The sequence below is a fragment of the Cetorhinus maximus genome, chromosome 32 (genome assembly GCF_964194155.1).
Source record: "Cetorhinus maximus chromosome 32, sCetMax3.hap1.1, whole genome shotgun sequence".
In the NCBI taxonomy this organism is placed as follows: domain Eukaryota; kingdom Metazoa; phylum Chordata; class Chondrichthyes; order Lamniformes; family Cetorhinidae; genus Cetorhinus; species Cetorhinus maximus.
In genome coordinates this window covers 14,519,516-14,537,362 of record NC_135910.1, presented here as the reverse complement: position 1 = coordinate 14,537,362, position 17,847 = coordinate 14,519,516, and the positions used below count along the sequence as shown (strand labels likewise).

General features: G+C 48.4%; 1 protein-coding gene across 1 annotated transcript in view; it reads right to left on the bottom strand.

Moving 5' to 3' along the window:
- The window catches only part of LOC144671298 (MAP/microtubule affinity-regulating kinase 4-like), a 60,224-nt gene extending 44,239 nt beyond the window's left edge, over positions 1 to 15,985 (bottom strand). Inside the window, exon 1 of the mRNA XM_078533108.1 lies at positions 15,393 to 15,985. Coding sequence (XP_078389234.1) covers positions 15,393 to 15,443 — 51 coding nt within the window. The 5' untranslated portion in view covers positions 15,444 to 15,985. The remainder of the gene's footprint in view (positions 1 to 15,392) is intronic.
- Between the last annotated feature and the right edge of the window lie 1,862 nt (positions 15,986 to 17,847).

Sequence of the window (17,847 nt, the reverse complement as noted above, 5' to 3'; positions counted from 1 at the left end):
CTGTCATCGCCAGTTTTCCACAGGAGGCCACCAGGACTTAGCGGATTCACATATGATCCTCTTCCTCATTGATTTATGAAGCAGGCTGTCCATATACAAAACTGAAGCAGACAGAAACCCCCACAAGGGGTGACAATTGACACCCACTTGTGGCTCAAACTGGACATGTTGCCAGAGTTTGCAATGCCAAGCCTGTTCAGCACTGAAGATGCCCGAGCAAAATACCGAAGGCTCTGGAAATCTGAAACAAAAAACAGAAAAATGCTGGAAATACTCAGGAGGTCCGGCAGTATCGGTAAAGGGAGAAACGGAGTTAACAATTCAGGGCAATGACCTTTCATCCCAACGGGCTTGAAGCATTAACTCTGGTTAAGCACTTCCACAGATACCGCCTGACCTGCTGAGTATCTCCAACATTTTCTGTTTTCCTTTCTCAAGGTTCAAAGTTCCTTCCTGCACTACAGGGCGTCGGAAACTGAACACACGGAAAAAGGTCAAGTGCTGGATATCCCTCACCTCCACCCCCAGCCCCAAGAATTTTCTCCCCTTAGTCCCCAAAGGTGCTGACCCTTGGCACCAACACCACTCACTTGCCCATCCTTCATGGGCGACTCTGTGGATAGTGGGTGCCAGGGAAGGGCCACAATGGGATCAACTGGCTCAGCACTGGATTGGGGATCCAGTCTGGGATCTATGGGCTCGGTAACAATTTGCCAGCCCACATGTTGTGCATCACTGGCATTTCCCCCCCATGCCCCACGGGTGCACCCAGCCCACGTTGGTTATTTCCCGCGGGCAGTTGATGCCAAGCCCAGGGCAGCATGTCAAGCTTCACCTGCCTCAAAGGAAACATGGTGAGGCAGGCAGAGGGAACACGGGCGACAGCCTGGAGAGCCAGGTGCACAGTAAGACTCCACAAGGAGACAGTGGCAGCCCCGTGCTATCATTGGATAGAGATCCGTCTCTGCTCAGCTTCCTCATTGGCACAGGGTGGCCCCATTCCATTGGCAATCGGTAACGGGTTTGCAGACTGGAAACATGGCTGCTGCACCTGAGCTTTGGGGCGGGTAGGAGGGGTTGGCGGAGGGGGCAATAGGGATAGCGTTCACCGCACATTGGCACTCCCTTCTGGGCAATGCAAACAGGGGCACGGAGATTGGGCTCGCTTGCGAAGGCCTCCCTCCATCTCGCCACTTAATTGTTAAGAGTTCCCAGTGCCAATGGAACTGGGGAACCCATGCCCAGTGTGCCAGCTGCGGCTCAGTGGCACACATCTCGGGAGTCAGAAACTCATGGGTTCAAATCCCATTCTGGAGACTTGAGCGCATAATCCAGGCCAACTCTCCCAATGCAGTACCGAGGGAATGCTGCACTGTCAGAGGTGCCATAACCCAGATGAGGCGTTAAACAGAGGCCGTCTACCCCCTCAAGCCGATGTGAAAGATCCCACAGCTGTAAAACAGGCGTTCTTCCTGGCCAATGTCCATCCCTGAACTAACACCACTAAGTCAGATGATCTAGCCATTGTCACACTGCTGTTTGTGGGAGCTTGCTGTGTGCAAATTTTGCTGCTGTGTTTCCTACACTACAATGCTGACGATTCTCAACAGCACTTCATTGGATGTAAAGCGCTATGGGACATCCTGAGGTTGTGAAAGAAGCAATATAAATTGTTCTTATTTGCTGCCATCCAGATAGGAAAAACAGCAAAACTCAGGGACTGGTGGCATCATCTGTTACAACACCGGATTTTCCAACTTTGGAACTTGGTCAGGATCCAGGCCAGATTGAAGTGGTGAAGATCTGCTCCCTCTGTAGCTGAGAATTAAAACGTATATCAGGCCGACTCACCACCAGGCTGCTGGTGGGTGTACAAAAAAAAAACACACAAAGGGTATTTAACATTTCCCACTACACTGACAGTTCCACTGAAACGGAACCACGACAGTGGTTAGTCTGAACTGTGGCTCAGTCATGAGCGTTTTCTCTTTTGAGTCAGAAATCTGCCTTCTCCCCGTATCCCTCAATCCCACTGACCCCCCCTTCTCCCCATATCCCTCAATCCCACTGACCCCCCTTCTCCCCATATCCCTCAATCCCACTGACCCACCTTCTCCCCGTATCCCTCAATCCCACTGACCACCCTTCTCCCGTAACCCTCAATCCCACTGACCCCCCTTCTCCCTATATCCCTCAATCCCACTGACCTCCCTTCTCCCCGTATCCCTCAACCCCACTGACCCACCTTCTCCCCGTATCCCTCAACCCCACTGACCCCACTTCTCCCCATATCCCTCAATCCCACTGACCCCCCTTTTCCCGTATCCCTCAATCCCACTGACCCATCTTCTCGCCGTATCCCTCAATCCCACTGACCACCCTTCTCCCCGTATCCCTCAATCCCACTGACCCCCCTTCTCCCTATATCCCTCAATCCCACTGACCCCCCTTCTCCCCATATCCCTCAATCCCACTGACCCACCTTCTCCCCGTATCCCTCAATCCCACTGACCCCCCTTCTCCCGTAACCCTCAATCCCACTGACCCCCCTTCTCCCTATATCCCTCAATCCCACTGACCTCCCTTCTCCCCGTATCCCTCAACCCCACTGACCCACCTTCTCCCCGTATCCCTCAACCCCACTGACCCCACTTCTCCCCATATCCCTCAATCCCACTGACCCCCCTTTTCCCGTATCCCTCAATCCCACTGACCCATCTTCTCGCCGTATCCCTCAATCCCACTGACCCGCCTTCTCCCCGTATCCCTCAATCCCACTGACCCCACTTCTCCCCGTATCCCTCAATCCCACTGACCCCCCTTCTCCCCGTATCCCTCAATCCCACTGACCCCCCTTCTCCCCGTATCCCTCAATCCCACTGACCCCCCTTATTCTCCTCATGTCCCTCAATCCCACTGACCCCCCTTCTCCTCGTATCCCTCAATCCCACTGACCCACCTTCTGTCCATAAGGCAGTTACAATCAGATCAGCCATGACCATATTGAATGGTGGAGCAGACTCGAGGGGCCGAGTGGCCTACTCCTGCTCCAAATTTGTATGTTCGCATATTCCAAACATAGAAACATAGGAAAGAGGAGGACGGGGTCATTCGGCCCTTCGAGCCTGCTCCGCTATTCAATATGATCATGGGAGATCCTCTATCTTGATGCTATACTCACACTCTCTCTCCATACCCCTTGATGCCCTTAGAGTCTAGAAATCTATTTCCTTCTTAAATATATTCAGTGACTGGCCCTCCACAGCCTCTGTGCTAGAGAATTCCACAGGTTCACCACCCTCTGAGTGAAGAAATTTCACTTTATCTTAGGCCTGAATGGTCTACCCTGTATCCTGAGACTGTGACCCCTTGTTGTAGACCCCACCCTCAACCTGCCAGAGGAAACATCATCCCTGCATCCAGTCTGTCCAACCCTGTCAGAATTTTATACGTTTCAGTGAGATCCCCTCTTAATTCTTCTAAACTCCAGTCAATACAGACCTAGTCAGCCCAATCTCTCCTCATACGACAATCCTGCCATCCCAGGAATCAGTCTGGTGAACCTTCGCTGCCCTCCCTCGATGGCAAATATATCCTTTCTTAGGTAAGGAGACCAAGACTGCACACAATACTCCAGGTCTCACCAAGGCCCTGTATATCTGCAGTAAGACATCCTTGCTCCTGTACTCAAGTCCTCTCGCAATGAAGGCCAAACATACCATTTGCCTTCTTAACTGTTTGCTGACCCTACATGCTTGCTTTCAGTGATTGATGTACAAGGACACCCAGGTCCCTTTGTATATCAACATTTCCCAATCTATCACCATTTAAATAATACTCTGCCATTCTGATCCCTACCGAAGTGGATAACTTCACACTCATCCACATTATACTGCATCTGCCATGTATTTGCCCACTCACTCAATCTATCTAAATCGCCTTGAAGCCTCTTAACATCCTCCTCACCGCTCACATTCCCACCAAGTTTCATGTCGTCAGCAAACTTGGAAATAACCAGAAACTGGCCTCTCATCTCCTCATTTTTGTGATGTTTGGACAAGTCTATCAACTGACATTAGGACATTGCAGAGCTCCAAACGGCCAATGAAGTACTTGTTTTATTTTTTGAAGTATCGTCACTGTTATAATTTTTAAAAATTCGTTCAGGGGATGTGGGCAGCGCTGGTTGGGCCAGCATTTGTTGCCCATCCCTAATTGTCCCTTGAGAAGGTGTTGGTGAGCTGCCTTCTTGAGCCGCTGCAGTCCATGTGGTGTAGGTACACCCACAGTGCTGTTAGGGAGGGAGTTTCAGAATTTTGACCCAACGACAGTGAAGGTTTGGCGATATATTTCCAAGTCAGTATGGCGCGCAAGGGGGAACTTGTAGATGTGGCGGCCTATTTGCACACAGCAAGCTCCCACCGGTAACAAGGAAATAAATTACCAGATAGTTCAGGTACAAACTAGGGGAAGGAGGAAGATAGAGACAGAAAGTAGAGACGTGGAGCTAAGAAGAAATGCTCTTTCAAAGAGCCAGCACAGACACAATGAGCTGAATGGCCTCCTTCTGTGCAGTAAGTTTCTATGATTCTATGATCTCTTTTGGTGATGTTGGTTTACGGATAAATGTTGGCCAGGAGATCAGGGAGATGTATCATGCTCTTCATCAAACCTCATAACTCTATGGGAAGGACAGGTGGGACCTTAGCTTGACTCTCATTGGTACCTCTGGCAGTGCAGCACTCCCTCATTATTGAAGCTTCAACCTGGACTGGAATGCTCCAGTTTCTGGAGTGGGACTTGAACCCATGGCCTTCTGACTCCGAGGCAGGAGTGATACCCTCACTGAGCCAGGGGCTGAAACCCCCGGCAACGAAATCCCAGCCCTTATCAGTGCCTTCAGGGACAGCTGGGGGAGGAGATAAACCATGGACGGTCTTCCTGTACAGACCCTCAGTGAAAGTGTTCAGGCAGCTATCTTAACACACCAGTTTGTTCTCAAGTAAAATAACTCCCTTGGACAGATTAACTTCAAGAACACACTCTACGCCCACACACAACCTTCACTTCCTTAAAATTGAACAATTTATTGCCTCTACCTCCTGTCATGACGCAGAGCCCTCTCCACCTCAGCCGATACACTCCAGCTTAGACCACTTACTGACTTTGCTAGGACCCTCCCTGTTTCAAACCACCCCACCCCCACTCTCTGCCATTGGTCACCCAAGCTCGAAACGGCACAACCAATCAGAAAGCAAAGAGGCTCATTACTTAATTGGATGATTCTTGACTCTCAGTCAAACAGCCTTTTCCCCACCCCTGCCCATCACCAATAATTTTGCAACGAGTAAACCAATGGTTCAAAGAAAATCAAGAGAACATCACTCTTTTCCCAGCACGCGGACTTTCCGCCAGGGTGTGCTTCAACTTTGAATTCCAAACCAATCCTGGAGCATTGGCAACCCAAATTTAGAGTGTGCGCTTGGCACATAGCTTGACCTTGGGACAGAGGTGACACCCAGAACCAATCACTCTCTCGTCAGAATCCATAAACACACCGCTCAGCCTGGGGAGTCTGAATAGTTATCAAGTCCCAGATTGATTTTTGATACAGCACAGGGTGAGATACAGAGTAAAGCACCCTCTACACTGTCCCCATCAAACACTCCCAGGGCAGGTACAGCACGGGGTTAGATACAGAGTAAAGCACCCTCTACACTGTCCCCATCAAACACTCCCAGGACAGGTACAGCACGGGGTTAGATACAGAGTAAAGCACCCTCTACACTGTCCCCATCAAACACTCCCAGGACAGGTACAGCACGGGGTTAGATACAGAGTAAAGCTCCCTCTACACTGTCCCCATCAAACACTCCCAGGACAGGTACAGCACGGGGTTAGATACAGAGTAAAGCTCCCTCTACACTGTCCCCATCAAACACTCCCAGGACGGGTACAGCACGGGGTTAGATACAGAGTAAAGCTCCCTCTACACTGTCCCCATCAAACACTCCCAGGACGGGTACAGCACGGGGTTAGATACAGAGTAAATCTCCCTCTACACTGTCCCCATCAAACACTCCCAGGACGGGTACAGCACGGGGTTAGATACAGAGTAAAGCTCCCTCTACACTGTCCCCATCAAACACTCCCAGGACAGGTACAGCACGGGGTTAGATACAGAGTAAAGCTCCCTCTACACTGTCCCCATCAAACACTCCCAGGACGGGTACAGCACGGGGTTAGATACAGAGTAAAGCTCCCTCTACACTGTCCCCATCAAACACTCCCAGGACAGGTACAGCACGGGGTTAGATACAGAGTAAATCTCCCTCTACACTGTCCCCATCAAACACTCCCAGGACAGGTACAGCACGGGGTTAGATACAGAGTAAAGCTCCCTCTACACTGTCCCCATCAAACACTCCCAGGACAGGCACAGCACGGGGTTAGATACAGAGTAAAGCTCCCTCTACACTGTCCCCATCAAACACTCCCAGGACAGGTACAGCACGGGGTTAGATACAGAGTAATGCTCCCTCTACACTGTCCCCATCAAACACTCCCAGGACAGGTACAGCACGGGGTTAGATACAGAGTAAATCTCCCTCTACACTGTCCCCATCAAACACTCCCAGGACAGGTACAGCACGGGGTTAGATACAGAGTAAATCTTCCTCTACACTGTCCCCATCAAACACTCCCAGGACAGGTACAGCACGGGGTTAGATACAGAGTAAATCTCCCTCTACACTGTCCCCATCAAACACTCCCAGGACAGGTACAGCACGGGGTTAGATACAGAGTAGAGCTCCCTCTACACTGTCCCCATCAAACACTCCCAGGACAGGTACAGCACGGGGTTAGATACAGAGTAGAGCTCCCTCTACACTGTCCCCATCAAACACTCCCAGGACAGGTACAGCACGGGGTTAGATACAGAGTAAAGCTCCCTCTACACTGTCCCCATCAAACAGTCCCAGGGCAGGTACAGCACAGGATCAGATACAGAGTAAAGCTCCCTCTACACTGTCCCCATCAAACACTCCCAGGACAGGTACAGCATGGGATTAGATACAGGGTAAATCTCCCTCTACACTGTCCCCATCAAACACTCCCAGGACAGGTACAGCATGGGGTTAGATACAGAGTAAAGCTCTCTCTACACCGTCCCCATCAAACACTCCCAGGACACGTACAGCACGGGATTAGATACAGAGTAAAGCTCCCTCTACACTGTCCCCATCAAACACTCCCAGGACAGATACAGCATGAGGTTAGATACAGAGTAAATCTCCCTCTACACTGTCCCCATCAAACACTCCCAGGACAGGTACAGCACGGGGTTAGATACAGAGTAAAGCTCCCTCTACACTGTCCCCATCAAACACTCCCAGGACAGATACAGCACGGGGTTAGATACAGAGTAAAGCTCTCTCTACACTGTCCCCATCAAACACTCCCAGGACAGATACAGCACGGGGTTAGATACAGAGTAAAGCTTCCTCTACACTGTCCCCATCAAACACTCCCAGGGCAGGTACAGCATGGGGTTAGATACAGAGTAAAGCTCTCTCTACACTGTCCCCATCAAACACTCCCAGGACAGATACAGCACGGGGTTAGATACAGAGTAAAGCTTCCTCTACACTGTCCCCATCAAACACTCCCAGGGCAGGTACAGCATGGGGTTAGATACAGAGTAAAGCTCTCTCTACACTGTCCCCATCAAACACTCCCAGGGCAGGTACAGCACAGGATCAGATACAGAGTAAAGCTTCCTCTACACTGTCCCCATCAAACACTCCCAGGACAGGTACAGCATGGGATTAGATACAGGGTAAATCTCCCTCTACACTGTCCCCATCAAACACTCCCAGGACAGGTACAGCATGGGGTTAGATACAGAGTAAAGCTCTCTCTACACCGTCCCCATCAAACACTCCCAGGACACGTACAGCACGGGATTAGATACAGAGTAAAGCTCCCTCTACACTGTCCCCATCAAACACTCCCAGGACAGATACAGCATGAGGTTAGATACAGAGTAAATCTCCCTCTACACTGTCCCCATCAAACACTCCCAGGACAGGTACAGCACGGGGTTAGATACAGAGTAAAGCTCCCTCTACACTGTCCCCATCAAACACTCCCAGGACAGATACAGCACGGGGTTAGATACAGAGTAAAGCTTCCTCTACACTGTCCCCATCAAACACTCCCAGGGCAGGTACAGCATGGGGTTAGATACAGAGTAAAGCTCTCTCTACACTGTCCCCATCAAACACTCCCAGGACAGGTACAGCACGGGGTTAGATACAGAGCAAAGCTCCCTCTAAATTTTCCAAACCATACCATCACGAGTATATGGGTTATTGAACTACTTTTAAAAGATTCTGATAGGCAGAACTATGCCTGACTCCTGGTTGAAAAAAAGATTGTATCTGGGGTCTCATTCAATAACACTGCACTCAGGCCAAATCACGTGCTCCTAATTCTACCAGCTGTCTGCTCCTATTCACACAACCGATTCTCTCTGTAGCTCGAGGGGCTGGATTGTCACATTCCTCAGATCTCTCTCGAATTGGGAGAGCCTCTCCCCCTAACCCAGCGGCTCCAAGTTCCCAAATCATCATTTTTCCCTGAATCCTCTTCTAGAACATGCTGTTGTTCACCGGAAGGCATGACCTCAGCATGATACTCTGAACATCACCTCCCAATGACAGGACAACACATTCGAAACGGAGTTATATTTTAGTGACGCTCTTCCCCCTTCATTATCGGTCCACTATTACCAGACTTCCATTCGGGGAGATAGTGGCGTAGTGGTAATGTCACTGGACTAGTAACCCAGAGGCTCAGGCTAACGCTCTGGAGGACATGGGTTCAAATCCCACCACAGCAGCTGGTGGAATTTAATTTCAATTAATTTAAAAAACAAACCTGGAATATAAAGGAAGTGTGTCCATGAACCTATCATCGACTGTTGTAAAAACCCATCTGGTTCACTAATGCCCTCTAGGGAAGGAAATCTGCCATCCGTACCTAGTCTGGCCTACATGTGACTCCTGACCCACAGCAATGTGGTTGACTCTTAACTGCCCTCAAGGACAATTAGGGATGGGCAACAAATGCCCACATCTCATGGACAAATAAAAGAAATCACCCAACCCCGTTCTGAAGCAAAGACAACTTGCATTTGTATAGCACCCTTCGTCTAGTGTGTGTGTCACTAGGAGCTTCAATACCAAACAAAATTTGACATGGGGCCACATCAGGAGATGGATGAACAGATTACCAAAGGCTTGGTCAAAGCACTAGGTTTCAAGGAGTGGAGTAAAAGGAGAGACAGAGAGGGAGTTTCAGAGCTTGGGGGCCGGGCAGGTGAAAGCAATATCACCAATGGCGGCGAGATTAAAATTGGGGATGTTCAAGAGACCAGGATTAGAGGAGCGCAGGTATCTCGGAGGATTGTAGGGCTGGATAGGGAGGGTTGAGGCCCTGGGGGGATTTGAAAATGAGAAAGAGGACTTTTTCCTGATCAATATTTATCTCTCAACGAGCATCTAACAAGACACGATCTGCTTCGTTTCACATTGTTGTTCGTGGGAGCTTGCTGTGTGCAAATTGGCGGCCAGGTTTCCCTACCTCGCAACAGCAACTCCATTCTTCAGAAATGCCTCCCTAGCTGTGCAGGGCTTTGGGAAGTCGTGGGGTTGCGCAAGGTGCTATATAAATGCAGGCCCTCACACTCGGCTGAGGCATTGACAGAAGGTCGATTCACGGACTGATCCTGACAATACACCTTCAGTGGTTCTTAATTCCCTGCACATCCTTATTATACAGCAAGCTGCAGCACAGCCACAGCCTGGTCTCTGCTCGCAGCTTCCTCAATAGCCACTCATCGCTCACAATAAAAGATCCAAGCCTGCTTTATTTTTTGCACACTTTCGTTGTCCCCGAGACAAAACAGGTCAGGGAGAAATCCCTTCTAACACGTTACAAACTTCTTACATTTCCAGAGTGCTCCTACACATTACCTAGAATATACCGCACAGAAACAAGCTCTTCACCCCAACTGGCCCATGCCAACATTTTATGCTCCATGCAAACCTCCCCCTGCTCTATTTCATCTCATCCCATCAACATACCCTTCTATTCCTTTCTCCCACTATTGCTCCTCCAACTTGCCCTTAAATACATCTATGCTATTAGTCTCCAACAATGTTCAATGGCATTACCATCACTGAATCCCCCACTAGCAACACCCTGGGGGTTACCATTGACCAGAAACTGAACTGGACCAGCCACCTAAATACAGTGGCTACACGAGCAGGTCAGAGGCTGGGAATCCTGCGGTGAGTAACTCACCCCCTGACTCCCCAAAGCCTGTCCACCATCTACAAGGCACAAGTCAGGAGTGTGATGGAATACTCCCCACTTGCCTGGACGAGTGCAGCTCCCACAACACTCAAGAAGCTCGACACCATCCAGGACAAAGCAGCCCCACTTGATTGGCACCCCATCCACAAACATTCACTCCCTCCACCACCGACGCACAGTGGCAGCAGTGTGTGTACCATCTACAAGATGCACTGCGGGAACTCACCAAGGTTCCTTCGACAGCACCTCCCAAACCCATTACCACCACCATCTAGAAGGACAAGGACAGCAGATACATGGGAACACCACCAATTAAAAGTTCCCCTCCAAGCCACACACCACCCTGACTTGGAAATATATCACTGTTCCTTCACTGTCGTTGGGTCAAAATCCTCGGAACTTGCTCCCTAACAGCACAGTGGGTGTACCTACACCACATGGACTGCAGCGGTTCAAGAAGGCAGTTCACCACCACCTTCTCAAGGGGCAATTAGGGATGGGCAATAAATGCTGGCCCAGCCAGCGAAGCCCACATCCCGTAAATAAATAAAACATGTAAAATAGGGGCACGAGTTGGCCATTCGGCCCTTTGAGCCTGCTGCACCATTCAATATGATCATGGCTGATCCTCTATCTCAATGCCACTTTTCCATTCAATTCCCAATTTGCTTAATTCCCCAATAGTCCAAAACTTTTTTTTAATTATCTCTGCCTTGAATATATTCAATTACTGAGCATCGACAACCCTCTTGGGTAGAGAATTCCAAGGATTCACAGCCCTCTGAGTGAAGAAATTTCTCCTCATCTCAGTCCAAAATGTCCACCCCCTTATTAAGGTTGCCAACTGTGATTAAATGTGTTCCTGGAGGTTCCATCACATGACTCGCCCCCACGCCCCAGCCATTAGTCGGCCAACACATCCATCCTTGTGACGTACGGCCTTCCTACGCCAATTGGAAAGCAAAAAGACTCATTACCCAATTGGATGATGCTTGACTGTCAGCCAAACAGTCCTTTTTACCCTCACCCCACCCCAAAATGTTCAACATGTTTATATCTGGTAAAGAGAAATGTTCAAAGAAAATTTAAAAATAAAACAATCTTCTTGAATGTCCCCGTGATTCTTCTCCAGGGTTGCCCAAAGCAGTGTCCTGGAGATTGATCTTCAATTCCTGGAGACTCCAGGCCAATCCTGGAGGGTTGGCAACCCTACACCTTATTGTGAGACATGGACACCCTAGCTCTAGTCTCTCCCAGAAAGGGGGAAAACAGCCTCTCAGCATCTACCATGAAATCACCTCTCTTTCTTCAGAAATCCAATGAGCTCATCCTACTCGGTCTCTCCTCACAGCACAGCCCCCTCATCCCAGGAGTGTGATGGAAAACTCCCCACTTGCCTGGATGAGTGCAGCTCCAACAACACTCAAGAAGCTCGAAAGCATCCAGGACAAAGCAGCCGCTTGATTGGCACCCCTTCCACAAACATTCACTCCCTCCAGCACCGACGCACAGTAGCAGCAGTGTGTGTACCATCTACAAGATGTACTGCAGGAATTCACCAAGGTTCCTTAGACAGCACCTTCCAAACCCACGACCACTACCACCTAGAAGGACAAGGGCAGCAGATACATGGATACACCACCACCTGGAAGTTCCCCTCCAAACCACTCACCATCCTGACTTGGAAATATATCGGCCATTCCTTCACTGTCACAGGGTCAAAATCCTGGAACTCCCTCCCTAACAGCACTGTGGGTGTACCTACATAACAGGGACTGCAGCAGTTCAAGAAGGCAGCTCACCACCACCTTCTCAAGGGCAACTAGGGATGGCCAATAAATGCTGGCCTAGCCAGTGAGGCCCACATCCCGTAAATGAATTAAAAAAAAATCTAGTAAGTCTTTGGAGGTATATCCTTCTACAGGTACAGAGAGCAAACCGATACACAACAAGGCTTCCTTACTTTGGTATTCCAATCCCCTTCAATACTGACCATTTTCCTTCTAATTGCTTGCTCTAACTACTCGTTAACTTTCTGTGCTTTGTTTACAAGGACACCCAAGTCCAGCCGCTCACTGACATTCAACAGTTTCCCGCCACTTAATAAATATTTGGTTTTACTATTCTTTCTACCAAATTGAATAACCTCACTTTTCCCACCTTATACTGCATCCACCGCCTGCTTGCCCACTCGCTGAATCTGCCTATATCCTTTTGTAGACTTTTTGTATCCTCCACACAGCTTGTTTCCCCACCTAGCTCTGCATCATCAGCAATTACAGCTTGTGGTAGCAAGTTTTATATTCTCATTATCTCCGGGTAAAGAAGTTTCTCCTGAATTCCCTTTCAAGCGGATTTATTAAAATGACCGTCTTATATCTAGGGCCCCTAGTTCTGGACTCCACGCTCCCCCCTCCTCCGCCCTACAAGTGGAGACACCTTCTCTACATCGACCCTATCAAATCCTTCTTCGTTTTTTAAAAAAACCACTAAGCCCATCAGCCTTCATAGCGAAAAGACAATCAGTTTGTCCAGTCTTTTCTGATGGATATAATGTCTCGGTTCTGGTATCATCCTCATAAATCTGTTTTGCACCCCTTCCACTCCCTTGACATCCCTGTAAATTACAGAAATCAGACTCAGTATTCCAAGTGTGGTCTAATCGAGGGTCTATGCAAGTTTGACACAGCTTCTCCACTTATCAATTCTACCCCTCCAGAAACGAACCACAATTCTTGGCAGTTTTCTCATGGCCTGCTTCATTATTTTAGCCATTTGTGTAGCTGTACCTCTAGAACCAGAGGCCTAGTGGGTTACTGTCCCTGCCTCTGAGCCAGAAGCTCCAGGTTCAAGTCCCACTCCAGGATTGGATGGCCAAGGAAGGTGCGTTCATAATGCAACCAAACAGGTTGAGTGTCAACCTGCAAATCCTTCCAACACACGCCAATGGCAGGTGGTAAGAGTGGGAGAGATCCCTGGTCAGCTACTCGAAGAATGCCTCTAAAGGGTTGGCCTGGAGTCTCCAGGAATTGAAGGTCAATCTCCAGGACACTGCTGTGTGTAACCCTGGAGAAAAATCATCGGGACGTTAAAAAAGATTTTTTTTTGGGAACATTTCTCTTTGCCAAATAGAAAAATATTGAAAGCAGAGGACGAAGAGAGGCTGTTTGGCCGACAGTCAAGCATCATCCAATTGGGTAATGAGTCTTTTTGCTTTCCAATTGGCGTAGGAAGACCGTACGTCACAAGGATGGACGTGTTGGCCGAATAAAGGCTGGAGGGTGGGGGCGAATCATGTGATGAAACCTCCAGGAATACGTTTAACCACAGTTGGCAACACTAAGCCTCTACCATCACTATCCAGACTACAACATGCGTGTAAAAGTGTGTGTTGCCACAGCAACTCAGACTGTAACACACACACACACCACCCCTCGATCCCTCTGCTTCCCCTACCTCATTTAATATCCGTGCCAGACTTCTTTGCACCCTCCTCAATGCCTCTATATCCACGTTATTATAATATGGGCCATAAATTCGTGTAGAATGACTTGGCGAGGTAAAAAATGGAAATGTAAGAATGGAGGAGAGTGAGTGACGGGGGAGAAGAGAGGATAGAAAGTTAAAGGGAGAGTTTTGCAAAGAAGTCTGTCAAAGGCAGGAGAGGCTTTGGAAGAGATTTCTTATAGTAAGGGCAGAGTGGAGAGAGAAGGAGGAACAGCAGGATTCCAGTGCCTGTCACCATTTCCTGGAAGGATTCTGGGTATAAACTTTGACCCAATGAAGGATAAAAGCAGTAGCCCCAATTTCAACTGGCTAAAATGATTTAAAGTACTCCGCATGCCCATCTATTCTCAACATCCCCTAAGCTTTGCTCTCTGGCCTTGAGCACATAGTCCAGGCTGACACTCCCAGTCCAGTCCACTGAGGGAGTGCTGCACTGTTGGAGGCGCTGTGTTTTGGATGACACGTTAAACCGAGGCACGGTCTGCCCTCAAAGGCAGACATAAAAGATCCCACGGCCACTATTCCTAGAAAATCAACATTGCTTTAAAAAAAAAACACATTAACGTTTGTGGGAGCTTACTGTGTGCAAATTGGCAGCATATCTCTTACATAACAGTGCCTACGCTTCGGAAGCATGCCATTGACTGTTAAAGCATTTTGGGGTGTCCTAAGGTTGTGGAAGGTGCTATATAAATGTAAGTCTATCTTTCCTCAGCCATTAAGTCATGGAGAAGGACCCTCCCCTTTCTCCCCCACCCCCCTAGAGGAGCTGGAGGCCGAGTGACACACATCACAGGACATCAAACCACAGCCAACTCTTTGATGAAAAGAAAGGCAAAATCATGGAATATGATCCTCAAAATACCTGCAAAAATCCTAAAAAGCCACACAATAAGGGCAGAATTTGACTTTACACATATCTTAGATAAATATGGGATTGAAGAAGATGGGGATGGTTATGTAAAAAGATTCAGTGTATTTAATTATGATTATATATTTATAAAATAATTAAGGCATACAAAATAAAGTATTCATGATGTATAATTAAGATATCCTTAAGATACAAGATACATGGCTAATATATGGTACATAAAACATCACAAAGCTATGTATAATTAAGATATGGCCTAAGATATATTTTAATTACAATACAAGATATGATGTATATTAAGGTATATCAGGATACAATATATCTTAATTATATAAATATGTGAGATGCACATAGATGCAGACAGGGTAAACACTGATGAATCATACCTCGCGACATGGACACACATCTTAATAGATACAGTTTGTTAAAATGATTCCAGTTAAGACACACTGATCATGTACTAAGCTGTCTATACGCCATGCAGAAATCGGAAGCATTAGCATTTACCTAGAGCATAATACACATTGCACAATGTCAGGTTGTCTTCCCCCCCCCCCCAATACCCACCCCACCCTACCACCACCCTCCCCCTTCCCTCCTCCCTTTCCCCCTTCCCCCTAGTCTTACTTACATGTTCCAAACTGCGTTCATTTGGAGAGGGCAACGTGAGTCTGGAAGACATCGTTGATTCTCCAGTTCAGGATTCAGCCACCCTTCCAGTTAAAAAAACACATCAGTATTCATCCGACCAGAATTGCACAAGAGAAAAGGGCTGTGGTGGTGGTGGTGGGGGGTGAGGGTAGAAACGAGGGCTCTTGCTGGGCCCCTCTGCACCAGTTCCACCTTAATGATCTCTCATTCCTGTTCTTGGTTTTTTAAAAAAAATATATATGTATATAAATGCCTTCCAATTTTCTCCCCCACCCCCAATCCTTGCTCAGTGCATTTTTCCTCTCTCTCTACATGGAAGGTAGATCCAAACAGGGAGCCAGATGAATGCAAAATGCAAGGGAGCTGGTGTGATTTGAATGAGCTTTTCCTTTCCTCCTTCTTCGTGCTCCTGGTGAAATGTACAAGCGGTGTCAATTTCAGTTGCTGGGGTAGGTGGGTGGTGCAGCTCGTAGGTCCAACACTGGCCCAGTGCGATTTCCCCCCTCCTCTCTTTCCTAGAGAAAATATCCCATGGATAAGGACCGGATTTTCTATTCCCTCCCTCTTTGTTTAATTTTTCCTCCTTCCGTCTTCTGTGGCTGGTTAAGGGGGGGGAAGTCGAAAACAACCCAAACTGAGTCAGGAGAAAGTCAGGAAGAGATGCTGGATGTAATGTAGAGAGGGAGAGAGGGAGGAAGGAGGGGGGAAGAGAGAGAGAGAGAGAGAGAGACACTGAGACTGGAGCAACCAAGAACCCAACCCAAACAGCGCAGGAAACACGTCCGAAACAAATGAGTTCAGTCTGCCAGTGAGATTAAAGGGACCAGCCCAGGGGGTGGGGAAAGACATACACACACAGGGAGAGAGACAGACAGACACAGAGCAAATATTGAGAAGCAGAGACGAATTAAACAAGGAATAGTTTTTGGGGTGGGGGGGAAACAAAATAATAGGCGAAAAAAGAGAGAAAATGTTATTTTGTTTTTAAAAAATAAATGCATGTTTAAAAGTGCAAAAGTGCTGAGAAAAACCGACTAAGAGGGGAGGAGAAAAAATCTACCGGAGGAACTTGGTTGGGTAAAAATTAAAAATAATGGGTTCTAAATGGAAAAAAAAAAGTTTGAGCCAAGGTTGAAGGTTTTGCAACAATAACTGTTGCAGACGCCCCCGCACTGGGTTTGGAACCGTTACTGTCTGCGGGTTGGTGACCCGCAGCTGCCAAGGATAATGTTCCTGCTTTTTTTGTTGTTGTTGTTGTTGTTCCCTGTCTCTTCCCGCAAGAGTTTTGTTTTCCAGGGAGAGAGAGAGAGAGGTTTTAGGTTGGGGTGGGGGTCGTTCGCCGGAGAGAAACTACATCTCCCGGGATGCAGCGCGCCTGCAGGCCCCACCTCTTTGGCGGAAAACAAACCGCAATGCAGCCTGGGAGTTGTAGTTTCCTGGCCTCCCCTTCCTCCCTCCCCTCTTCTTGGCTCCTTGTTGCATCCCCAAGGCTATGAGTTTCTGGGTCATTGCGGGGCAGATAAAGCTCCCCCGTGACCAGCTTTGCTCGTCTTGATGAAGCCGAAGTCTCCCCCCCCTCTCCCCACCCCTTCCATCCCCTGCATTATAATTGAAAGGAAATTTTGCATTTATGTAGCACCTTCCACAACCACTGGACATCCCAAAGCGCTCTATGAGCGACCAAGTACTTTTGAAGTGTAGTCGCTATTGTAATGTAGGCCACTCACCATCCTGACTTGGAAATATATCGGCAGTCCCTTCACTGTCACTGGGTCAAAGTCCTGGGATTCCCTCCCTGACAGCACTGTGGATGTACCTACACCACAGGGACAAAATCCTGGAACTCCCTCCCTGACAGCGCTGTGGATGTACCTACACCACACGGGGACTGCAGCGGTTCAAGGAGGCAGCTCACCGCCACCTTCTCAAGGGGCAATAAGGGGTGGGCAATAAATGCTGGCCTAGCCAGTGAAGCCCACACCCTGTGAATGAATAAAAAAAAAGATCAATTTGTCTACAGCCAGTTCCTGCAAGCAGCAGTATGATACCAGTTAATCTGGTTGTGTAGTGCTGATAAATATCAGCCAGAACACGTGGGATTAATTTCGATACAGTGCCGCAGATTCATTTATTGCCACCGGCATGCACGCATCCCCTCAATGCGAGGCTGCCGTGTTAATCATGAGTTTGTATGTTTGAGTCCTGGAGTTGGGATTCAAACTCAACTTTCTGAGGTGGGTGTGTTTGCTGTGGTTTTCACCCATGTGAAGGGTCCCCTTGGGAGCTGGGGAAGGACAGATACCAGAAACCCAGTGGGCCATCAGGGAAGCGCTTCGGGAGCAATTACATTTATATAGCGCCTGTCACAACTTCAAGGCATCCCATGGCACTTTAAGCCGGTGCAGTACTCTGGAAGTGCAGTCACGGTTATAGTA